Here is a 27,580-nt window from a genome sequence, read left to right on the forward strand (position 1 = left end):
TGTCAGAATAAAAATAATAATCATCTAGACTAGTATTTCTGCGCAGGTCAGAGTTGAATAACATTTTATTTAATTAAATGAATTTATTGACACATATCTGTTCAATCTACAATATATGGATATTGTTTCTAGGACACATAGATATGGGCACTTGGCAAATTATTATTTGACGAATTAAAGCTTGGAATTTATTGAAAGCACTTTAAACTTATATTTGAGTAAAATAAAATAACGAAAAAACCTGTTAATTTAATAAGGGGACATGATAGAAGTTGGAGGAAGGGTACTTGGAAGACACTGGAAGGAGGAAAGAGATGGAAGAAATTGACCTAATCCTATTTTAATTAAAATAGACTTTATCTAAAGAAGTAAAATAAAAATAACTATGAAAATGAGATCTTCCAATGTTTTACCAAGTATAGATGATTATTTTACAAGTTCATTTTTATTAAACTTCTTAAATTTCCAGCATGTATTTCTGAACACCATGTTCTCTATTCCCAGGCTAGTAGAAAAGGAAACAAGGTTGGATAAAGTTAAAATGTAACATTTGCTTATGTCATGGAATCCTTGGCTAGACGTTAGTTAAAGATGTGTGTATTAATGACTGTCATGAGATGAGAAGTTATTTGAGATTTTCACTCCTTCAAACATGGTTATGTTCCATTTCCAAGGGTAACTGAGAGCTGAATGAATCATGAAATGACATCGGCCCAATGTGTATATGAAATGGTTCCGGTGGATGCGAGTTAATATTCCAAGCCCCAATCTCCATCTGACTATAGCATCAGATCTTTTGTAGTAAAAATGCTCTTTTGGAATATTTTGATAATGATTTTGACAAACGAATAATGTATATACTGTATTCAGTTTATATTGAATAATAATATTTCAAATAATTGTTTATTGGAGGATGCAATTGATAATTACCAAATTGATAGTCAGAGGGTATGTATAGTCAGAAGGATATATTTTTTCCGTTTTGAAAATAGTAACACCTTAAATATCTGTGTATTTTAATCCAGTACAAATATTCTTATAAATAGTCTTACTCAAATATTGCAAAATTTCAAACTAATACTTAATTCAGTTGTAAATAGGTTTCAAAAACAAATTAAACTTACAAACTCAAATGCACAATATATGTCTAAATATAAATTAATTTCAAGATATTTAACTGGACTTAATAATGGATATCTGGGCACATCCGGTCGAGTGAGTTACTGAGTACTTAGCACTTTGGTTGTGATGGTATTGTCTTTCTCGTCTCATTAAATGACAAGAAGCATCTGCTTTCAAAATATTTTTCTGAACACTTTTTTGACCTATTCAGCAATATTGAAACTATGAGTAATTGTGCCATATTTCTCTGTTATCCTCTTGTTATATATAAAATAAAATATTACCCCATTTAGTGAATTGTGATGGCTAAGTATTTGTTTTATAGAATAAGAACATTATGTTCTTGCATTTCCACTATTGGTCTGCCTCCTAATAATCTATATGTGATTTCACTTAGGCTATAAGAAATTAGGTGTATAAAAGAGAAAATAAAATAAAAATTATACAAACGTTTTATTATACATGAAGAGACTAAGTTTTTTTTTGTCCTACACTTAAATGCTTTATCTGTGCCATAATTGTGTGGAACATGTGGGCATAAACAGCAATCTTTCTTCCAGAGATATGAATAAAATCCACTAAAAAGTAAATACAGATCTTTAATACTCTCAAAATTCTAGTACATTAATAGGCATTTTGAGTTTTAAGTTATCCTTTTGATTTCATAATATTTTTATGTTATGTACAAGGGAATCAGCTTTTTTTAATCATGAAAACACATTCTTTACCAATAGTATTATTTTCCTCAACAAAATCTTGAAAACAAGACAGAAGGCACTTTCATTCTTGAACCGTGTTAGGATGGTGTTAGATAAATTTATTTTCACTTTTGACATTATACAGTTTTGTTTTAATTACTCATTGTTTCAAGGACACAGAAACACGTCTATCCTTTCTTCTCTAATTATTTCTCACATATTCAGAACCAACCTCACTAAATCAAATGCCACCTCGTGACACATATCATCCTGATCTTTTCCATGGACCAATATTTCAATTACAGTCTGTTTCAAACCATACTCCAATTTCTCATCTATCTGACTTCTGCTCCCCAAACCTTCCCCTGAACTGTGACGTTCTCAGCCCTAGACCCAAGGAAGTCTTGCTGTTTCCTATGCAAACCAAGCACACTGCTGTTCTTCCTATTTTCTTATTCTGAGATAGTCACTCTCCATGCAAATCATGTAGTTACTTCCTGTTTCTTTAACTCTCCATCCAATCCATCTACTTACTACGTCCTTTATATCCATTCTCAAAATAAGATTATATAAGGGAAGCATTCATTAAACAACTCATTCTCTGACACTTTATTGACTTGCCATAATTTATTGTTCACCAAAGCACTTGGTTGCTTTTGCTGAAGATTTCTTCAAATTATAGCATAAAGACACCAAGAGAAAGGGCACTTTGTCACTTTTTGTCCACTTCTGTATTCAGAGTTCCTAATATAGCAATACAAACTTAATACCCACTGAGAAAACAGTTACTGAGCAGATGAATGGATAAATGCTTGACTTGTCTTCTTAGATTTCTTTTGACCTACTATGAACATTCCATACTGACATTCTCCAAACATTCTAATTAAACCCATGGCCAACTTTATTTAAACATTAATTCCAACTTTTTAAACAAATTTATTCTTAATCTAGCTGATACTCTAAAATTTTATAGTGCTATTTATTTATCTGAAAGATATACCTAATTCAGATAATTTAACTTATGGTATATTTTTATTTCTACCTTCACCAAAGATTTGAATTAGTCTTTTCTTGGCTTTTTTTCACATGTAAAGAACAAATAAATTGAGCTTTTCATTTTCATCTATTTATGAAATTTCAGAGAGCATAAACTTCACAATTATGTTTTAAATGTAAAATTGAGTCAGTATTGAGGCCATTACTTTGAATTAATTAATTAATTTTACTGCTATGCATATTCAAAAAAATTTCATCATGTTGTTTAATGTTTAACAAACATATGGTGCACATAATGTTCTCTATCAAAATTTACAAAACATTAACATGTTAGTGAAAAGAGGTAGGTCTTTTCTAAACCTGGAGAGCCATTCAAATATTATTCTCATGTAAACCTCAGAAATGTTAAGCACACATAAAAATTGTAGCTATAATATGATACCATATATATGTAGTAAACTATATGAATAGAGAACTTTCAAAGGAATATAAACCAATTATGAACCCATATAAACTTTATCAGTATAATTATACATTAGAAAAATGTATATCAAATATAAGTATATATACACTTGTATATATATATATATATATGCACTATATATGTGTATGTAATAACAATTAATTAAATAAGAGGTCATGAATTTGAAGAGGATCAAGGAAGAATGTACTGGAGAGTTTGAGAAGCAAAATAGAAGGAGAAAATGATCTAATAATGTAATCTCAAAAATAGAAGATAATTTAAATAATTTAAAAACAATAAATAGTAATAAACAAAAATTTAATAAAATATATTTGCTCCCACAGTATCTGCCTGTGTTTGCACATATGTGCCTCACAAATGTTGTCCTAAGGATCTTTACATATTTACTATTAGTGGGCATTTTAAATTAGTAAAGATATTAAGGATATGAAGGGTCATATAAATAAATAAATAAATAAATAAATAAATAGCCCTTGACAGATTGTTCAGTACTTTTGTTTCTTTTTTCATTAATCTTTAATCTCTTAACATGTTGTAGGTTTCTTGAACACACATCATGTCTGATTTATGTTATTTTTTTTACAATTAGACATTTAGATGGAAACACTGAGCGGAGATCCTGAAAAGTCATTGGTAAGTTTTAAACCTCAACTGTAATATGGACCACAAAAGGTTATAAATGCAGGACAGTTGGTCTCTGAGAGAGAAGTGCCGGTGTGAGGTGGAGCTGGCCTAAGAGAGAAGCTATCCAGAACTAGAGAAGGGGGCTTCCCGTGCCCTTTGGAGACCTGAAGATGAGACCCACATGAAAACCTTTGAGCTTCAGGATTTGGTCCTCCCCTTGTTGAGTTTTGGTTTTGTTAGGATGTGATTGTTTTATGATGCCTCCATTCTTCCTTTTTAGGAAATGAAATCTGTAACGTGTTTTTATTTTACTGGAACTGACTGTTAAATGATTGGAATGTTTAAAGACTTGGTATTTTTAAATCATAAATTTAACCTGAAAATGTGAATAGGGATATAAAATATGTTTTAATGTGTGTGTGTGTGTGTGTGTGTGTGTGTGTGTGCGTGTTGGAGGTAAGTGTGTGTATGTTTGTTACATTGACAAGGAGGAGATTATGAAGGTTAGCTTTAAATGTCAATTCACCGCAAGCTGGAACCTCCCTGGAGGAGAAGCTCTTTAGAGAACTTAGTAAGATGCTTTGGGCCAGTGGGCTTGTCTATGGGAGAACTGTTTTCAGGGTTAACTGATGTGTTAAGTTCTACCTTGAGAGTTACCATTTAATGGGTAGACCCTGAAATACTAAGCTGGAAAGTCAACAAAGCAACAGTACAATGCCTTTCATGTCTTTGTAAGTGGACATAGAGGTATTGTGAGCCCCGGCTTTGAGATCTTGCCTTCTCTGCTATAATGGACTTCAACCTGTTCATTGCAAGTGAAATAAACCCTTTCTATCTCTGTTAATTTCTGTCGGGGTATTTATGACAGCTACAGAAATGGAGCAGGAGTCCAGAGCTCTTTGAGTTCTATACTATGCCTGCTTTCTCTCAGTTAGTGATATAGTGGTTGCTTCTCAAAGAAATATTAATAAATAGGATGAGAGGAAGTTTTGAGAGGAAACATAGAGACTGAGATGAGAAATGGAACGGCGAGAGGGAAATAAGAGGCAATGGGAAAGATGTGTGGGAAGATAAGGATGGAGAGCAAATGAGCTCTGTAGAAAGATGGATAGGTGGCGTTTCCTTTTGTTGTTCACTTTTCAGTGCACTTACTTTTGTTTTCCATAAATTTTCTTCAGCACAATAAGCAAGTCTGCTGGGCTGCCAGTAGTAGCCTAAGTCATTAAGTTAAAAGAACTCCAGCTCTAAATGACTATATGTTTAACAGTTTGTTGGTGGAGAATAGTTGACTTTTAACCAAGTAACCCATAAGAAGGGCAATTCTTTTTTTTTTTTTTTTTTTTTTTTTTTTGCTGTTTCAAAAGGCTTTATTTTTACTTGGTCCAAGACTTGAGAGGGGCTCCAGGGCGTTTCAAGGCTGCCTAGTGGCTTCTTGAGAGGTTCGGGTGAAGGTCCTGAGGCCGGCTGGTGCAGAGCAGAGGTGGGAGCCCCTCGGAAGGAGAGGCCTCCTAGTCATGCTTGAGAGTGAGCCGCTCAAAGAGGTACTCGCCCAGAGACGCCTGGGGCCCAGAAGCCAACCTGCGGAGGTTGGTCAGGTGGTTGCCCATCTTCTTGATGACCTTCACCTCCTTATCCAGGAAGTGGTTTTCAAGGAAGTCACAGAGATGAGGATCTGTGCGAGCAGAGCCCAGGGAATGAAGATCCAAGAGGGCCTGGTTCAAGTTCTTCTCCAAGGCCAGGGCAGCTTCCATGGCCTCCTGGGTTTTACCCCACTCATCTTGAGATGGCTTCTGCACATCCTGAAAGAGTGCGCGGCCTCCGCGATCGTTCTGCAACTTGAGGAGACGCTCGGCGCCCTCGCGCTTCTCCTCGACCAATTCGCGGAAGAAGTGGCCTACACCCTCCAGAGCCACGTCATCCCGGTCAAAATAGTAGCCCAGCGAGAGGTAGGTGTAGGAGGCCCTCAGGTGCAGGTTGACCAGGCGGTTCACGGCAGCCTCCACTTCGGTGGAATAATTCTGACGAATCTGGGAGGTCATGGCTGAGACGCAGTCTGGAGCTACCCGCAAAGAAACGGTGCTGGCTGGTCCTGGGAGCCGAAGGCGGCGAAGAAATGGTCCCGGAGGCTGCGACTGCAGATGAGGAGCGGTGGAAGCTAACAAAGGGAGGCCCCGGGTCTGTTCCGTCCAAACACTGTTGAAGCAAGACACAGATCCACGGGATCTCCAAAGGCTGCTCAAGAAGGGCAATTCTTGATTGCTGAGCTATTTCCTTAGGCTCAGATCACTTTAATTCTGAAGGTCTTTCTCACTGACTCAAGAGTGAGGAAGCAGAAAGGAACATGTTAGAATTAAAGACTAGTTACATCATTGTAATAAAAATGATAAGAGATCAGAGAAAACTATTGAGGAAGTTGATTAATATTCAATTAATTTTATCACAGTGAATTTAATTACAATTACTTTTTATGAAACTATTTTCATGTGGTTCTCTGTGTATATAAATTGAAGAGTTCCAATACATTATTGTATTGTGACATTTTTCAACGTGGATAAAAATATCTAGTAACTGAGAAACTGTTGCCTAATACCTGAATGTTTGAAAGGTTAGAAGAAATGGATAAAATATACAAAGGGGGGTTAGACAGAAAGAAGAAAGAATGAGGGAAGATGTCAAGGAGGAAAAATTAGGTAATTATGTGAGCCTGTAACCTGAAGAAAATGCCAGCTGTGTAGAAGTATGTCAGTATGAAACACCGTGGTCCACAGAGAACTATAAATGGGCATCTCCAAAATTACCTCCAATGTTTTAACTTTGGAGGAAAAAAACAATGGAGAAAATACAGGATCCCACCATTAGATAATCAAATTGCAAAGAAAAGTCCAATTCAGAATTGTTTAGGGTGGTGAAGTCCTTCCAAGAGAAGCCTATGGTCTACAGAGAGTTGACAAATGACACTGGGCACAAGATGAAGGATCACTCAGAAACTGTTCTGTGAGTTCTGTTCACTGGAGCACAAATAAGAGCTCCAATTTCTCAGCAATGAAAAAGCCATAGGAACTTCCCCATCATCTAGAAATGTGAGAGTGCCTCGTGATATCATTTAAAAGTCTGTTGATTTGCTAGCTATGAAAATTGAAGATGGTTGTTTATATTTCGTCCGCATTACATTTTCTTTTGCAAGAAGAAAGGGTTCAGATGGCTTATTCAATTCAAGATAACAAGATAAAATAATCTTGAGATGTTCTAGAACATAAAACTACACAAATTATTTCTTCCTTTTCCTTTTTTAATGCCTTGGTTTATTGGAGTAAGGACATCACAGAAAAAAAAATGAGTTTTTAATATTTAAAATGGGAAGCATGCTTAACCATACACTGTAACATGAATAAAGGTTTACATTTTAAATATTTGGTAATGTTGCAGAGTTCCTAATGCTTATGATGTGCCTGTTTTATATATGGAAATAAGACCAAGCACTTCAGATCCATTGACAATGACTTTTTAATGTCCACCTCCAGTGACTATTGGACTCTGGGAAAACAGCTGCCCCCTTTCTAGATCAGCTTTCCAAATGGTGATTTGCTTTAGGGAGTGGCTTTGCCAGGCTTGCTTGTTACCTAGAGATCCATCCTCAGGTCCTATTCGCTCTTTCATGAGAATTTTCTTTTCTTTCATGAGGCTTTTCTCCTTCATGAGAATTTGTTGCTGCTCATTTCGAACAGACCTATTCAAACAATATAACTTGGAGGCTAATGTAACATACTTTCTCCCAGTTCACAGAATGTTTTTTTGGAGGAGACATTAACATAGGATTTTTTGTGTGTGGGAAATAATCGGTTCTGATTGACCATTTCAGCCTTCTACCAGCCTTGTCGCTGATACCTGAAGTCACTTAGTCACTTGTTTTGCTTGACTCTTAATATTCTTTGTTAAATAATTAAGTAATTCCTGTGAAAACTGGGCTTTTACATATTTTGGACTCAGGACAAGCTTGACAAGATGGGCTGAAGGTAGCACAATTAATAACTTGTTCACTTTCAGATGATGAACCACGATGTTTATTTGTGTTTATCTCTGGAGACATGGGAGACCTCTGGATAAATTGCACTTTTTTGATAAATTGGATTTTTAATCCCAGAGCAAGTGTTAAGCTGATGCCAATGAATGAAGAATTTTCAAAACACGGGACTGCAAGCAACCTTATGTGATATTAACAACGAAAACTAGACAAAAGTAAAATATACTCATATATATATATTGGAAATTTCTGAGGATTTGACACACTGATTTCCATACTGGCTCTATAAGTTTTGACTTCCACCAGCAATGTATGTTGCTTCCTACTGCACATTCTTGCCAGAACGAATTGCCAGTCATTTTGTTGATCTTAGTTATTCTGATAGTTGCAAAATGAAACCTCAAATTAATTTCAATTCACATTTCCTTCATAAATAAGAACGTTGACTATTTCTCTGTGTTTGTAGCCATTTTGCTTTTCTATAGAGAAAGTCTCTGTCTAGATTCAGGTCCTATTTGGGGGAACATTGTTTTCTTGATATCTAGTTTCTTGTGTTCTTAATATACATTACATATTAGCCCCCTATTGGATGTGAAATTGTTAAGAATCTTTGCCCATTTTGTAGAACGCCACCTAATCCGAATGACAGTGCCCTTTGCCTTATAGAAATTACTCAGTTTCATCAAGTCCCTTTTATGAATTTTTGTGTTTGTTCCTGTGCTAATAGTGTTTCGTTCAGAAAATTTTTTTCCTGTGCTATTGAGCTCAGTGCTATTTCCCACTTTCCTTTTTACCACATTCATTGTTTCTGGCTTATGTAGTAGTCTTTGATTCATTTGAAGTTGAATTCTGTGCAGGGTCACAAGCTGAATCTATTTTCATTTTTCAACAAGCAGACAACCAATTTGATCAGCACCATGTTGAAGATGGGGTTTTGCACAGTGACTATTTTAACCTCTTTATCAAAAATCAGTTTTCCGTAGGTGTGGAGAGATATTTCTAAGTCTTCAATTTGATTCCATTGATCAACATGTCTGTTTTTGTGACAATACCATGCTGTCATTTTTATTACTATAGCTTTGTAGGAAAGTTGAAATCAGGGGTGGTTGCACCTTTCCCAACCCCTTTATTAGTCAGGATTTGTTTTTTAACTATCCAGTGTTTTTTTTTTTTTTTCCTGTATGAAGCTAATATTGTCTTTTAAAGAATTTTAAAGAATTGTGTTGGAATTTTCATGGGAATTGCATTGAATTTATGGATGGCTTTTGGCATGATTGAAGCTCCTTAGTGAGATGGGTATTGATCTACCTCAAGATCCAGCTATACCATTATTTTTCATATAGCCAAATAATGTTTGATACTACCACAGAGGTGCTAAAAACGTGCTCATTGCCTGCTTGGGGTAAGGAGGAAAGTAGCTGAGAGTTCAGAGTGAATCAGCAACCACCCTCCCCTGCCTGTACTGGACCAGGTTAGCTAGGTGTGCACAGGCAGGAGAGCATGGCGATTCCTACCACCATACACAGAGATAGTTTCAGGCCATGCAGTTCACTTAGTAAAATTTAGCTTTTACTAAGATAAAAAGAGTTTATGTGCTGCACGTTGCACCTCAGAGTTGAGGTGATGAGTACAGCTCCTGCCCGATGGTCCCACAGCTGGCTGTGAACTAACCTCCACAGCTGGCTGTGAACTAACTTCCACCATGTTAAAGGCCAAGAGAGGCAGAACCAACATCCAGGACCTCTCAGATGAAGCTTTTTACATTTTAAAAGTGCTCATGGTCAGAAAATTATTGCCAGTATGTGATAAAGACAGATTCAGACAGAAATAAAGCTCTGAACGAGTCATGGTATATTGAAAAAATGAATGTAGGCTTAAGAAAAACAAGAAAATGAATGCGGGCAGATATAGGAAGAGCTTTAAAAATAAAAATAAACTTAAAAAAGATAGTAAAAGTAATATTAAAAACACATAAAAATGGAATATACAGAGTCTGGATTATGTATATTATTGGGTTTTCTAACAATTTTTGACTATTAATGAGTATATTGCAGAGAGACGTTTGACTGTGGGGCTGCTAAGCTAAACTAGCATAAAGGTACCTTGACTTCAAAACTGAAGTCTAAAAATATGCTACGTTGGAAAAAAGATTCTATCTATGTTTACACAGAATATGAACCTGCAGATTTCATCCAGGATAATGTGTTTTGATGGAACAGGACTCTCTGATAGGTCTCAGTGATCCCTAAAAGTACATTGCCCCACAAACTGGAAGAAGCAGTTTAGAGAAAACTACACCCAAATTTCCTAAATAATTGTTTATATAAATGTTTGTTTTTATTTTAAAAGGATTGACTATAAGTGGTTAATGGTTATAGTCACTCTTCTTCTAAAAAAAGAAATAGGGTGATTAGATATAGAAATAGTTTATATTCATATTGACTTTTGCTTATTAATACAAATTTAACATTAATTTTATATGTATATTTCTACACTTTTTAAGGTATGTTTATAAAGCTTATTTAAAATGTAATATATAATTAAGAAATACAGATTAATAGCTAGTCATCTATAATAACAGACTTTTTGTTATGTTAGAGAGGTTTTCTAGATATACAGAGACATATTTCAGTTAGTTTGATAATTTTCAAAACCTCTAAGACCTACAGAATTTAGTTTTAAGAATTTAGACTTTTCTCAACAGTGAGACACGTCTGCTTCTAGCAGCATCATTTACTTCAAGAGGTTGATGGGCACTGAAGAAACTCACAATGGAATTTGCCTTTAATGTGACGAGGCTAACCATTTGGGCAAAAAACTGCTCCTGCCCAGACTGCTGGACGGTGTGCTGGTATAAATGTGGCCTGCAGGGCCCACAGAAAAATGACTGCTGTGTTCTTGATGAGTTCTCCAACCCCACATCAGACAAAGGTCTGATCTCCAAAATACATAAAGAACTCTAGAAACTAGACATTGAAAATTTAAATATCCCAATTAAAAAAGGGGGTACTGAACTGAACAGAGAATTCTCAACAGAAGAATTTCGAATGGCCAAAAGATACTTAAGGACATGTTCAATTTCCTTAGCTATCAGGGAAATGCAAATCAAAACAACTTTGAGATACCATCTTACACCTGTCAGAATGGCTAAAATCAAAAACACCAGTGATTGCCTATGCTGGAGAGGATGTGAAATAAAGGGAACACTCATCCATTGCTGGTGGGATTGCAAACTTGTGCAACCACTTTAGAAATCAGTGTGGCAGTTTCTCTGAAAATTGGGAGTCAACCTACCTCAGGATCCAGGAATACCACTCTTAGGAATATACCCAAGTGATGCCCAATCATACTACAAAAGCATTTGTTCATATATGTTCATAGCAGCATTATTTGTAATAGCCAGAACCTGGAAACAACCTAGATGCCTCTCAATGGAAGAATGGATAAAGAAAGTGTGGCACATATATACATTAGAGTTCTACTCAGCGGAAAAAAAAAACAATGACATCTTTATTTTTCCATGCAAATGGATGGAAATAGAAAACACTATCATGAGTGAGATAACCCAGACCCCAAAAACATGAATATGGTAAGCACTCACTCATTAGTGGACTCTAGTCATAAACAAAGGACATTGAGCCTATAGCTCGTGATCCTAGAGAAGCTAGGTGAACCCAAAGAACAAAAATATATAGATCCTCCTGGAAATTTGAAGCAGACAAGATTTCCAGGCAAAAGTTGGGAGCATGGGGGTTGGTTTTGTGGGGTAGCGGAGAAGGGGAGAGGGGGAGAGAGAAGGGTCAGGGGAGGGTTGGGGAGAGCTTGGGGGATTGGGATGGTTGAGATGGAGGAAGGACAGATATGGGGGCAGGGAAGGAGATATGTTAATTGAGGGAGCCATTTTGGGTTTGGCAAGAGGCTTGGCTCTAGAGGTGTTCCCAGGAGTCCACAGGGATGACCCCAGTTAGGTCCCTGGGCAATGAAGGAGAGGATGCCTGAACTGGCCTTGTTCCATAGGCAGACTGATGACTATCTTGAATATCACAAAAGAGATAGAGACAGATACCCACATCAGAGCACTGAACTAAGCTCCCAAGGTGTTGGGAGCAGTGAGACCCCAGATCCTGAATTTCTGTAATCCCCTGATCTGAGTGCCTACAGCTGCTCTGAGCACGAGACCTTCAGGAGTTCCTAATGGCAGAGTGGTTTCTGGTGGGTTTGGCTGGGGCATGGCTATATATATATATTCTGCCCCTGAACACAATAAAGGGGGAATTCTTGGGGAATTCAAGGATGACCCGTGTCGCTGTCTCTCTGTCTCTGTCTCTCTGTCTCTCTGTCTCTCTGTCTCTGTCTCTCTGCCTCTCTGCCTCTCTGTCTCTCTGTCTCTCTCTCTGTCTCTCTCTCTCTCTCTCTCTCTCTCTCTCTCTCTCTCTCTCTCTCTCTCTCTCTCTGTGTGTGTGTGTGTGTGTGTGTGTGTGTGTGTGTGTGTGTGTGTATGTGTGTGTGTGTTTGTGTATTTTAACCTCCTGCCCCTTGCCCGAATCGCGAACTGGGTGCCAGTGCACCGAAAGCAGACATGGGGGTGCAGTGCACGGTACCAAGGTCCAGTTGAAGAGCAGAAGGAGGGAGAATATAAGCAGAAAAAGTCAGGACCAAGAGGGATTGGTCCACCCACTGAGACAGTGTGCCTGAACTAATGGGAGATCACCAAATCCAGCTAGACTGGAACTGAATGAGCATGGGATCAAACTGGACCCTCTGAATGTGGCTGACAACTGGGGCAGACTGGGAATCCAATGATAATGGCACTGGGGTTTGTCTCTACTGCATGTACTGACTTTTTGCTATCCTATTCTCTTTGGTTGCATACCTTCCTGAGCCTGGATGAAGGGGGAGGGCCTTGGACTTCCCAAAGCAGGGTACCATGACCTCTCTTTGGATTGGAAGGGGAAGTGGGGGAAGTGGAGTAGCAGGAGGAAGTGGGAGGAGGAAGTGGAAATTTTTATTGATATTATTTATAAAGTAATAAAAAAGTACAAAAAAGGAAAAGAAAAAGACTGCTGAACATGCTTCAAGAAGGTGACATTGTCCTTCAGGGTAGTTGCTTCTTGAAAGAGTTTGCCACACATTCTGCAGGAAACAGAAGAAAGTGACTGGCAAACTGTTAAAAGAGGTAAAATGGCACTTCAAATTTCCTCCTTAATGAAAAAGAAAAAGTATATTAGATACAATCGGCCTGCAGGTTAAAGGTGGATGCCCCAAATTTACAGAAAAACTTTGGAAAACTGTCCAGGTGGCAAGATGCCTCGGTTAATTCTAGTATTTTGGACGTTGCTTACAGTGCTTACTTTGGGTATGGTTTTAGTTCATTGTCTTATTTTGGGATAGTTTGTTGTACTGGATTTTTGTTTGTTTATTGAAAAACAACTTAAAGTTGGGTGAGTTGGGAACAGGAGAGGATCTGGAGAGACTTGGGGGAGAGAAAGAAGATGACTAGGATATATTTGAATTGGAAAATTTTAAATAATAAAAAATATTCAGAAAAGGAATTTCTGAATAACTTACTCTTGCAAAAATGCATACAGTACCATGAAAGACAATTTCATCTCTGGATTATTAGTGGATAGTGCACATGATCAATCATACAATATTTAAAACTCCTGATTGATACTACAAATTGCTTCCATATTTTTCAATATGGCAATTCAAAAGTTATACAAACAGGCATGAAGTTAAGGAAGATTCTCATACACTAGCTATATAACGAGTTTATATTTATTATGAACTTAATACAGACAGAGTCACCATGGTGAAAAACTATGGGCATATTTCTGATGGTTTTCTAGATCAGATTAAGTGAGGTGAGAAGACTAACCCGCACTTCTAGACCAGTGGTTCTTAACCTGTGAGTCATGACTCCTTTGGCAAACATCCATCTCCAAACATAATTTGTATTTTGTATAAATAATTTATATATAAAATAAAATAAAGTAAAAAATATAGTTATGAAGTAATGCAAAAATAATTCTATGGTTTGGGAGTTGCCTAGAAATGAGGAATTCTGTTATAAAGTCACAGAATTTGGAAGTTTGAATAACACTGTTTCATCAAAAATAAAAAAGAGAAGGCAAGCTGAGTATAGCATTTGCCATTGTTTTCCTGATGCAATGTGAAGACCAGACACCCAAAGCTCTACTGCTGCAATATTCCAGCTGTGAAGTGTGAGCCAAATAACCTTGGAATGCCATGTTCAGTTGCTATCCCAGGGAGTGCTGTTTTTTTCTAAAGGAAAATGGAAGAGGAGTGGATCTAAGGGAGAGGAAAGTTAGGAAGGGATAGGAGGAGAGGAGTGGCTGTGTTTGAGATATATTTATAACAAAATAAATAAAGAGCAAAAAAGAAAATAAAACATCTTCTCTTGAGTTGCTTCTGATAGTTGAGCACAAAGGTGGCGGCAGAGGATAGCAGCTGTGCTCGGACTGGAGCTCATGGAGCTCATCCTGGAGAACTTGTTTTGAATGAAAAACTGATACTGATAAAGAAGAAAGGCAAAAACCGGAATTCAAGTGTAATAGCTATTTATAGGTATGATGAAGAGTTGGGGATATAAACTTCTGAGTTGATACATACTAGTTGCACAAGAAATAATGAGACAAAAGAGAAAATCCTTTTTATAAATTGGGTATATGAAGCCGTAAAACTTTAGCTTCCATAAATTCTGGGTGACACATTTTGAAATATCTTTCAAGAAGTAACTTAATATCTTGCTGGGAAGACAACTGTTCCATAATAATGATTAATTAATATAGTATGGAAAATGTGAAAAATCCACACTTATGCTTAGGTATTTTCCACATAAGTGGGCGTACTTTCATTTTTCTGATAACACTTGAAATGGTAGAGGAGATTAATCACTAAAATTGTTCTGTGAATTTGGGGCCATGCAGAAGCATTCAACTTGGACATAGAAATGGTAAATGGCAGTAGCCTTTTATGAGAATTCATTTGTATTGCCAATCTGAAACACTATCGGCAAACTCATAATGCACTTTTGTGAGGTTTTTTTTTTTTGACAGAGAATAATTAGGACTTTAAAGCTGTATTCATACTCAACTTAAGGTTAAAAGAAAATAATTTAATGTATATTTTTATAGATGGCTCATTTTTGTCCATAATCAATTTCGTGTTATCATGTGCTGCTTAATGGTAGAGGATCTTCAAAAATATGTTTAGTGGAATCTTTGAAACATAATTGATGACTTTTATAAGTTCAGAAAGAAGTTGTTATGGTTTATTTGGAGATAGCGCATAGCTCACTGAAGTCTCCTGGGCTTGTTGACATCCTGGCACTTTGTGAATGAGGCCCTTTTTATTCTCCCTTCATTTGTTTACTTCTTTACCTAATTGATTTTCTGTGCTAATACACTAAAAGTCTGAAGAAGGCAGGGCCTCAGGTGTGACAGATGAAATAAGGTGCTTTTAGGCATTGCTTTTATCTTCCATGTCTAATGTGTTGGTTACAGCTGTGCAGTTTAACAGCAAAATCGATACATCATTTACTGCCCGTACCTGAAGGAATTTGGAAGCCCTTCGCTATTTTAACTATTAGATTTCCCCTGAAGTTTTATTTAATACTTACTTACTTGTTTGCTTTCTACTTCTGAATTCCACAAGGTAAGAAGCTGTTTGATCCTCCCAGACTTCTTAGGCATTGTTCTTTCCACTAGCTCGTTAAGCTACTTTGCTCTGCATGTTGGAACATCTGCCAATTAAATGAATCCTAGAAAGTGCAAAATAAATGTTTAAAAAATCTTTTCTATTTTGTTTAAATCATTTTTCAGCTCAAGCATTTAGCATTTAGCATATGTTGCACTCCAATTGGAAACATTGCCATGTGCATGAAAAGCAGGATGTGTGGGGGCATTTGGGCAATTCTTCATGTAAATGGGGTGTTTATTGCCAGATTAACATTTTGCATCAGTAATATCAGGATGTCTACAAAAAGTAGAAGCATAAAAAAGTTTTATTTCAATAGAACATTTACTATGTCCATTATTTCCCTGTCCTTACTCCCCTTCTCTCTCCCTGTCTCTGTCTCTCTGTCTCTCTGTCTCTCTCTTCCACTCACCCACTCTCTCTCCCTTTCACTCTCTGTCATTCTTTCTCTCTCTGTATGTATGTGTGTATTTGTGTGAGTGAGTGTGTGCTTGCTCTCCTAATTGTGTTTCTCTGGTTGTTTGGTTCTTGTTGTTTTCATTTGTGTGCCTCAAGAGTGACAATCTTGAGTATATGAGGTGTGCTGTTTCTCTCTCTCCTTCCCTATAAATAAACAACCCAGAAAAATAAATGAGAGAAGTTCTTACTGTTTTGAAATCCCTCACGGAATTTGTCAAGAGGTTTAACCCGTAATGAATTATGAAGAACAATTTATTGGATTTATTTCATAATATTTTAAGTTTTTTTATTTATGTACACAGCAATATTTATATTAAGAAAGTTCTTCCCTTATTATGGATAATTTTATCAAATTACACTATTTAAAAATAAGTCTATAAGATTGTTTTAAAATGGTTAAATTACATACATGTTTAGGCAAAACAACTGTGTATAACATATTGAACAGGAATAAGTTTACTGGTATTTATTCCATATTTTATCCTGATATCTGTAGTAAACATACATCTTTAAACATGAAGCATTACAAATAACTTTGTAATGTTACATCTTTAAACATGAAGGATTATAAATAACTTTCCCTCATTTGTATGAGGACAAATAGCAAAATAAGCCATTGCTTTGTTTACAAATTCTCTCCCTTATAGTTTTGGTTATGAGCCGAGAGAGAGAGAGAGAGAGAGAGAGAGAGAGAGAGAGAGAGAGAGAGAGAGAGAGAGAGAGAGAGGTAGGAGGAGGGCCTGCTTGTTTGTCCCAGCCGCCAATAACTGAAATTGTATTAATTAAATTAATGCTTGGCCCATTAGCTCTAATCTCTTATTGGCTAACTCTCGAATCTTAATTTAACCATCTGTGTATCAACACAAGGTCGTTGCCTACCAGCAAAGTTCCAGCATGTCTATCTCCAGTAGTGCATCCAGGGCATCTCTCTGACTTTTTCTTCTCCCAGCATTCAGTTCCATCTTCCCTGCCTACTATGTTCTGCCCTATCAAAAGGACAAGGCAGTTTCTTTATTCATTAATGATAATTACAGCACACAGAGGGTACTCCCACATCAATGATATAAATGTTTTAATATGAGAAATGCTTCCTTATATGCCGCTAAGATGATCATAAACAGTCTCAAGCTGTGCCACCATTTGTATTCTAAGCAGGACATTTAAATTACTGTACACAAGTTTCTTTAATCCACTTAATTCTTTAAAGTGGGGAAATAGCCAGTTTTATCATGTCTTATCTTGCCAGAGATTGAACCATTCATTGTCTAAAATATATGGCTAGAGACATGAATTACATGTGATTTATTCATGAAGAAATGAGGAAAAGATCTTGTATGAAACAAAAGCAAAACAACAAAATCATTAATTCTATAGATATGAAACAGTCTTTCCCAATTTCTGATAATTCTTTATTAAATGCAAAAGATATGCACATACATATTAGGTATCCTATTTAGAATTCCTTCAATACTTTTGAGAGCTACTAGTATGTGATGCTAGAGGTCTAGGAGATCCATAGAGGAAAAGGAAATGATCACTATTAAAAAACAATACTGATCTGAATGATGGGATAAATGTGGAGGATGAGTCAAAAACTCCAGTAGGAAATAGTAAACGAATATTCTGGCAGACTTCTATAATGATCAAAGACCAAAGTTAAGAGTGTGTATAAATGTCATTGTAATTGTTGGTCTGATAGGCAAAGATGTGAATGTGATCATGATTACTCCAGAATCTTGGCATCTGAATTGGCATCTTCAAGAGGTAGATGTTCAGTTCCTGGGAATTGGAACCCCATCTTGGGTAAAACAAAGCACAAGATGGGTTGAATTCATAGGGACAGAAGGACAACTAGGAAGAAAGAGGCTATATTTAGACAATACTGTACTGATTTTGTGGGGTTGAGACCTATTGCAGCAATGGGATACCCAGATTAACGTTCCTGCAGCCCCCAAAACTTACGTTTCTGAGGATAATATTAGAAGATATTATAGATGACAGTCACCAGCCATTTTTCCTGGCCTTCAGCTGAATGTTGAGACTAATGAGTCCTGGCCTTCAGCAGCTCTTTCCTGCTAGAACCTTCTAATTGAAGTTACTAGAAGCTGTGCCTAGCTTAGAGGATCAGAGGATGGGATTTTCACCTGTTGGCCATTGAGTGCAATGTATTTAAGCCTCCATGGTGCTATTAAAGAGAAGCTTTGGTATCAATGTTTGAAGGTCTGTATGTCGGTCTGTCTCTGCGTGTGTATTCTCAACCTCCAGCTCCTTGCCCCAAGCTCGCAAACTGGGTTTTAGCGCACAGAGTGCAGACACGAGGGCATGGTGCGCGGCAATTGGATGTCTCTACCAAGATTTTGGCACTGTTCTTTCTGAGTGATGGAATAGACCTTAAGGATCAGTCAAAAACTTCAGAAAATGCATATTTTGGCAGACTTCTATAAATGATTAAAGACCAAAGCTAAGAGTGCATATAAATTATATTGCAATTGAGGGATTACTAGACACATTGCAGATGTGACCATCATTACTCTAGAATTTTGGCACCCAGATTTTTCTCTTCAAGAGGCAGATATTCAATTCCTAAGAATTGGATTCCTATCTCAAGTAAAACAAAACATTAGATGGGTTGAATGCATAGGGACAGAAGGACAGAAAGGAAGACTGAGGCCATATGTCGCTAATATTGATGTGAATTTATGTGATCATGACCTATTGCATCAATGGAATACCCAGGTTAACATTCCTGCAGTCCCCAAAACTCATGTTTCTGGGAAGGATATTATAAGATATTATAAACAAAGGTCATCAGCCATTCAGGCTGTACAAGAAACACAAAGCAACTAACAAACCATCAGAGGTACTAACAGTCTTGCCTTTAAAATGTTTAACTGAGGAACCCAAATGGGTTAAACAATGGCCTTTAATGGACGACAAACGGCAGGCTTTAGGACAACTGGTAAAAGAGCAACTAGATGCTCACCATATTGAAGAATAAACTGGCTTATGGACTTGTATTTGTTGTATAAAAGAAATCTGATTAATGGAGAATGGTAACAGATCCAAGAGCTGTCAACAAGGTTATCCTACCTATGGGCTCTCTACATTATGGAATTCCTCTGCCTTCTTTATTACCAAAAGGATGGCCTCTTATAGTTATTGATTTAAAGAATTGTTTCTTCACTATACCTTTACAAAAAAAAGGATCGAGAAAAAATTGCTTTCACAGTGCCTACTTATAATAATTCTCAGCCTATTAGGAGACACCAGTGGACTATCCTCCCACAGGAAATGCTCAATAGTCCCTCCCTGTTATAGAAAAAAAAACAAATCAAACTATAAAAATATGCTAAACAAATAGAAAGGGATAGAAAATACTCCCAGTGATACAGAGATGGCTCAACATATGGAAATCTTTCAATGTAATCCACATAGAAAGAAACTGAAAGAAAGAAATTAAAAAGAAACCAGAAAATGGAAAGATCCCCCATTCTCTTCGGTAGGTAAAATTAACATAATAAAATGGCAAAAGTAATCTACAGATTAAATGTAATGCCAATCAAATCCCAGCAAAATTCTTCACAGACTTCAATAGAACAATACTCAACTTCATAGGGAAAAGTCAATAAACCTAGGATAGCCAAAAGAATCCTGTACAATAAATGAACTTCTGGAGGCATCACCATCCCTGACCTCAAACTCTACTTTAAAATTACAGTTGAAAATGACCTAGTATTGGCATAAAAACAGACAAGAGCACTAATGTAATTGAATCAAAGACCCAAATATTAATCCACACACCTATGAGCACCTTATTTTTGACCAAGAATCTAAAAATATAAAATGAAAAAAGAAAGCGTTTTAAACAAATGATCCTTGCATAATTTTATATCAACATGAAAAAGAATGCAGATAGATCCATATCTATCGCCTTGCACAAAACTCAAGTTCAAATGGATCAAAGACGGTAAAACCAATCACACCAAACCTCACAGAAGAGAAAGTGAGAAGTATATTTAAGTTCATTGCCACAGGAGACCACTTCCTAAATATAACCCTAGTAGCATAGACACTGAGAGCAAAAATCAATAAGTGGGACCTCCTGAAACAGAGGAGCTTCTTTAAAGCAAAGACCATGATCAACAAGACACAAAGGCAGTCTACAGAATGGGAAAAGTTGTACATTAACCTTACATTGGACAAAGGATTAATCTCCAAAATATACAAAGAATTTAAGAAACTAGACATTGAAGGAACATAATCCAATAAAAATGTCATACAGATCTAAACAGAGAACTCTTAACAGACTAATTTCAAATTGTCAAAAGACACTTAAGAAAATATTCAACATCTTTAGCCAACAGAAAATTTCAAATCAAAACAACTTTAAGATTCCATTTTACACCTGTCAGAATAGCTAAGATCAAAAACTCTGATGACAACTTATGCTGGAGAGGATGTGTGGTAAAGGGAACACTCCTCCATTGTTGATAGGAGTCCATATTTGTATAGTTGGTTTGGAAAAAAGAACATTCATTTCTCAGAAAATTAGGAAACAAGCTATCTCAAGACCCTGCAATACTACTCTTGGGCATATACCCAAAGGATGTTCAATCATACTGCAAAGACATGTTCTCAACTATGTTCATAGCAGCATTATTTGTAATACCCAGAATCTGGAAATAATCTAGATGGCCCTCAACTGAAGAATAGATAAAGAATGGACAATTGAGTACTACTCAGTGGTAAAATAATAACATCTTGAAATTTGCAGACAAATGAATGGATAAAAAACATATTGAGTGAGATAGCTAAGACCCAGAAAGAGAAATAGAATATGTACTCATTCATAAGTGGCTTTTGGACATAAAGCAAAGAAAAATAAGCTTACACTCCACAATCCCAGAGAACCTAAACAACAAAGATGACCCTAACCTTAGAGATATATACATGGTTGTACATAGGAAGGAGAAAAAGACAAGACCTCCTGAGTAAATTGGGAGCATGGGGATTACAAGAGAGGGCATAAGGGGAAAGAGGAGGGATGGAGAAGAGTAAAGAAAACTGTATAGCATAATAAAAAATAAAATAAAAAATAAACCCTGGCAGTCTGGCCACAAACAAAGACAAATTAAATGTGATGAATAGTGAACTATGTGGCTAGGTGTTTGGAAAGTATTTATTTTGTAGTAGTCCTGTTGTTTTTCACGATTTAGTTTGAAACTCATTGACCCCTAGAATCACATTGAAAACAATATCTGGATATTCTAGAACATTTATCAGATACCCAGTCTAGCAAAAATGTAATACAATAACCTAAATTAAGCAAAGGACTTTTAAGGTATTATATGTCAGCTATGTTAAATTTTTATAACTTTGTAATATTATGGTGCACAGAAAATTTCATGTTACTTATTACATCATTAGGACTGTTATTCATTTTTGATTCTCCTTTAGAGTGAATAAATATGGAGGTCTAGCCTTTCTAAGTGTTCTCAGAGAAATTTCATACTACCTAATTGAGACCCATATGATAAGCTTTGAACATCACATACATGTAAGATACAGATAAAGTTGTAAGGCACTAAAATTTCCTAGAGTCCATAAGAATGACACTGTTTCTTTCATTCAAGCCTCCTCTGTGACTGAGTATATGTTAACAATACATTTTTAGAATATTATGCCTTTAACTAGCTTTTCATTTCAACTGTAATTTACTGAATATCATCAAAATATAGTATTTTATTTACTTTTCAGAACATGCTTTTAGGTGTTATATTATACAATACCTAGGTGCTTTGAAACACTTGTGCTACTACAGCTTAAAGGAAATGTCATTTTGTCAATGGGTGAACTGTGTCCCATTGTGTACACGGCCCCAGAACACTTTCTCGTTTTTTCTGATGCAGTGCCAAAGAAGTATAATTCAGGTCATTACCTCTAGTGCTTTTCAGGGAAGAGAAATGCATTCTATTAAATTAGAAGTGGACAGATGAAAGCTTTTTTTCTACACAGTATAGCAAAGTTATGAATTTACAATATTACTTATAAAGTCAAAACTCTTCTATGGGTCATTGAAAATTGTTTGCCAATGACCACACTGTGATTTTCAAGAAGATATTTGACATATTGTCCTCATTTCTGAGGAAATTCTTGAAACCTTTCTTTTGAGAGAATACTTTTAAAGACTTATAGTTTTTCTTGTGTGTATAAAACCATATTTTCATCTATTGTTCATTGAATAAATGATTTCCAAACAGTCTCTTTAGCCACTATAACTTTTAACCAGCCAAGATGAATTGGGTAAATTTTTTAACCTTTTATATTTTAACTGGAAATGTCAGGATCATAAAATAGTAATCACATTGAACATAATCAACAGAAGGAAGAGAAAGAGAAGGAAAGCAAAAACATGTTCAAGGCTTATCCTCCTAACACAAATGTAGATATCTATGGCTGAAGAGAAAATGACTGTTTTCTGCTCATGAGCAAAATCATGAACTGTAATCTTTGCAGAAATAGAAACAAATGAGATGTGTTATGTATTTGCTCCAATATTTCTCCTAGGAACTTTTCCAGATTAAAGGGAAGGCAAATAAATTTTCCAATGATGTTCAAAACCTCATAAGTATGTATATGAATATTTTTACATTTATTTCTGACAATATAAAATATAAATATGTGAGTATTGAGAATACACAGATTGAACCTTGATAATTCTGATCTTAGACTAAATGTGACAAAATTCTATCATTTACTCTTCTTCTAGACTGTGTGCATTACTAATGAATTTAAGAATATTCAGTATAGATTGGAAGGATTGCTTATGGGTGGTATTGCTAAACTTGTACAGAGATCATTTTAGAATGATGTTATAAAAAATAAAAAGGGCAAATAATAACAGAAAAATAGCTTGTGTTTATTCGAAAAGTTATAAGCAACTTCTTATATACTTGACATATTAAGATCTAACATATTTTAATAGTGCATATATTTAACATTCTACAATATGACCTTACGCTGTAATACATGCAAGCACTAATGGCCACACCTAAGAATAAAAACACAAATATGAATTATTTTTTTTTTTTTTGGTTTTTCGAGACAGGGTTTCTCTGCGGCTTTGGAGCCTGTCCTGGAACTAGCTCTTGTAGACCAGGTTGGTCTCGAACTCACAGAGATCCGCCTGCCTCTGCCTCCCGAGTGCTGGGATTAAAGGCGTGCGCCACCACTGCCCGGCTACAAATATGAATGTTAAGATAATATTTAATCAATGCAACCCCATTAAATGTTCTCTAGTACACTCTAGTGTACTTATATCAAAATTTTATCATACTACATTATTCAATATAAAACTAATCCAAAGAGAATAAAATGGAAAATGTAAACTCAAGATATGTCAGAAATAACATAATGTACAAAAATAAAAAATGGATAGAATTGACTATAAACTAGATATTTCAAAACAAAATTATAATGAATTTATATACATGTCAATACAATTTATTAAAATTACACATAGTTTATATGCCATGGAATGAAGAAAACTCAATTTTATTAAGTGAATAATAGAATACTTACCAGAAAAATAGAATAAGAGATTAAACAAACCCCAGGAACACAATGACAAAAACTAAAGACACATGATATTTATCTACTATATGAATAGTTGCTTTAAATACTGCTGATCTAAGTATATCAACTAGACAACACATGAATCAAGAGAGATTTCTTTCACTTGATAAGGTATGTCCAATTATTACACAATTGTGAGCACAGATAATGATATCCACATTCATTACTTCTTTACAATGTCACATACAATTTTTGGCCAAGGTAAATAAACAACATATAAAATATATATAGATGAAGGTGCAAATACTAAACTGGATTTTCAATGATGACATAATCTATAGAGAAAACCAAATAATTTGCAAACACACTTAGTCTAATAAGCAAGTAAAGTTATAGGATAAAAGGGTGATAAATGAAGGCTGATTACTCTCCTACTGATAAATAATAAAAATGTTTAATTTAAATTTTTAAGTATAACATAATTTACATTAGCATATATATTAAAGATGAAGTATTAAAGTGATAAAAAACATCAGTAAGTGAAATTTTATAAAATCTGAGAAATAGCATAAGAATGAGTAAAAATCAAACAACTAAATGGATGAATATCATATGCTCATAAAGAATAAGACCTGACATTATATATATTTCTATTTACCCCAACTTAATTATGTATCCAATTAGAAAGAAACAATTATCAACCTGTTGCCTAATTTTAAGATTATTTCAAGATAAAGAATATCTCAATATAGAAGGATATGAACAAAGTCAGAACACAGACATTATTTGATGTAAAGATTTATCATGAAGAAACATGTTCAAAGCAATGAGATATTGCTGTAATTATATGCAAGAAGACCAACAGAATAGACATAAACATGAATATTGTGAGTTGACTTTTGACCATATGAGTGGGTGACCAGCGACTGTCTTTCAAAAATCTTTCCAAAAAAGAAATTTGAACTAGGTGGTCACTACCACCACCTCCTCCAACTGGATCATGAACCTAAATAGGAAACACCAAAGTATAATATCCCTAGTGTCCAAAATTTATATGAAGTTTACTGGAAACCCTGAAGGCTTTTAACATGACAGCAAAGGCAGTCAACAAAAGAAAGAAAGAAAAGCAGGAACCATGAAATCAAATTTATATATTGCTTAAATTTTCCCAATATTGTCTAACCGTACAGATACTTTAATCATTTTTATGTTATTAACCTAAAAATAAACTATGGTGGTAATATCAAAAAAATACATATATAAGGAAAATGTCCTGTTTCTTTTGTGCTGCCAACAACTTGAAAAAGAACCCTAGCTTAGACTTTGGGTATGGTTAGATCGTTATTAGTACAAATTTTAAACTCCTAAGACCAGTTGCAATCATCCAGTGATTTTCCATTTCTTCTTCTTCATCACAGTCATCACTACTCTATGATAAGAAAGAATTTCCTCGAAACTTTCTCAACAAAGAAGAGTGAATGTATAGTATTGGATAAACGACTCATTTGCTCCATAGCTTTCTAGGTCTAATCAACGTGTTCCTCTCAAAGACAAGAAATCAAGTCAAATATTGGGAAGTCATTATAAGGAAAGAAGAAGAAAGAATGGTTGATTTTCTGAACACTTTTTTTTTTATCAGTTTGGAACTCGGTGTCATAATTTTACATAACAGTAACAATGATTAATAGACTAAGAACTGAACATTGAGAAATAATTCTTCACACCTATGAATACCTTTGTTTTGACAAAAAAGTGAAAATGATACATATGGATGCTGGAAAAATTGGATAATCATGTGTAGACTAATAAAAATAGTTCCGTATCTATCAGCCCACACAGAACAACTCAAATCAATCAAGGACCTGAAGAACAAATATCTTCACTGATAGAAGAGAAAGGGAATAGCCTTGAACTCACTTATACAAAGACTTTCTGAATCAGAACGCCAATAATACATGCAGTAAGAACTATGTTTAATAAATAGGACCTCATAAAGTTAAAAGTCTCCTGTACAGCAAAACACACCATCATTAGACAAAAGAAGCAACCTACAGAATGGGAAAAATGTTTAGCAGTTATACACCTAGTAAAGAGTTAGTTTTTAGAATACATAAAGTACTTTTAAAAAAACAAACAAGCTTGAACATCAAAACTCAACCAATTTTAAACATGGGATACATTATTAAGTAGAGTCCATAAAAGGAAAAGAACAAATAGCCAAAAAAACCACTTACTCAACACCCCTAGCCATTAGGGAACTGTAACTTTAACTACTTTCATACTTCGTCTTATCCTAATTAAGACAGCAAAAATAAATTGCACAAATTATAGTACATATTATGGAGGATACAGACAAAGAAGGACATTTATTCTCTAATAGTGCAAACTGAGACAGCCACCGTGTAAAGCACTGTAGAGTTTCCTTAAGGAGCTGAAAACCGATATACTTTAAGACTCAGCTATACCACTCAATGGATTAATCGAGGAGCTTCTTCCTTCAGTTTGTAACAATTAACACAGAGATATTTAAGTGGAAATAGGAAAATAGACATAATCTCCTGACAAAATTGGAAGCAATTTGACTACAGGGCAAGACCAGTTCAGGCACCATATCCACTATTGCTTAGGGTCTTAGCTGGGGTCATCCTTCTGGATTCCTAGGAAATTCTCTAGTGCCAGGTTTCCTGCCAGCCTCACAAAGGCTCCTTTTATCAAAATCTCTTTTTCCTTTCTCTCCATCTTTGTCCTTCCTCCGTCTCGACTATCCCATTCTTTCAAGATCTCTTCCCCCCCATGCCCTCCCTTCTCCTCTCTTCTTCCCGTTGAGCCCCGTGCTCCCAATTTTGTCAGGAGATCATGTCTATTTCCCCTTCCCAGGGGAATATATATATATATATATATATATATATATATATATATATATATATATATATATATATATATATATATAGTGTGTGTGTGTGTGTGTGTGTGTATTTCTCTTAAGGTTCCTTTTGTTACTTAGGTTCTGGACTATAGGCCCATTATCTTTTGCTTTACAGCTAATGGCACAAATTTTAAAGGAATAACTAACCACTTTCTGGATGGCTTAAAGGAGCACTCCATGAGATGGAATCCATACTTGGCACTGCTTAAATGTCCAAGAAAATGAGACCAGATGGGTTGTGGTTCCTAAGGAAAAATATACAACTATTATTCTGCTCAAGGAACACAACAATGTAATGACTCATAATGACAAATGCTGTCTCCATAGACTAATACCTTGCTTGACCCTCATCATAGAAGCTTCTTCCTTCAGTTTATAACAATTAACACAGAGATATATAAGTAGACATTATGGAGAGAGTGAGAAACTTGAAGTACTTAGTTCCCAATGGGATTTTCTTTCTAAAACCCTCTCCTCAAGACTGAGGGATCCATGTGTATGTGGAAGCAAAAAATTATAAGAACCAGCTATTTCTAATTGATACTCACTAAAAATGGGGAAATCAAGTATCTCTAATGAATTTTCTTTTTTTCTTCTTTTTTTTTTTTTTTTTTTTTGGTTTTTTCGAGACAGGGTTTCTCTGCAGCTTTAGAGCCTGTCCTGGAGCTAGCTCTTGTAGACCAGGCTGGTCTCGAACTCACAGAGATCCGCCTGCCTCTGCCTCCTGAGTGCTGGGATTAAAGGCGTGCGCCACCACCTCCCGGCTTCTAATGAATTTTCACTACATACATCAATCACTCTCCTGGGCAGGCTCAGTTCCCAGGAATAACTAGCCTAAACAGAACAGACTAAATTTGTTGTTTGTTTATGGAGTGTTTTTATGTTTTTCTTTGGAAAGAGAATGAACATGAATTTGAGTTAGTCTGGAAGATGCTAGGGCAGGGAAAAATATGCTC

The 27,580-nt window shown here is 35.6% G+C and overlaps 1 protein-coding gene across 1 annotated transcript; it reads right to left on the reverse strand.

The window, feature by feature from the left end:
• Positions 1–5,273: 5,273 nt before the first annotated feature.
• LOC119826468 (ferritin light chain 1-like) lies at positions 5,274–6,061 on the reverse strand. The gene has a single exon (XM_038347806.2). It carries the CDS (start codon positions 5,961–5,963, stop codon positions 5,433–5,435), a length of 531 nt encoding a protein of 176 aa, XP_038203734.1. The 5' UTR covers positions 5,964–6,061; the 3' UTR covers positions 5,274–5,432.
• Between the last annotated feature and the right edge of the window lie 21,519 nt (positions 6,062–27,580).

Source organism: Arvicola amphibius, chromosome 11, assembly GCF_903992535.2.
Source record: "Arvicola amphibius chromosome 11, mArvAmp1.2, whole genome shotgun sequence".
NCBI lineage: Eukaryota > Metazoa > Chordata > Mammalia > Rodentia > Cricetidae > Arvicola > Arvicola amphibius.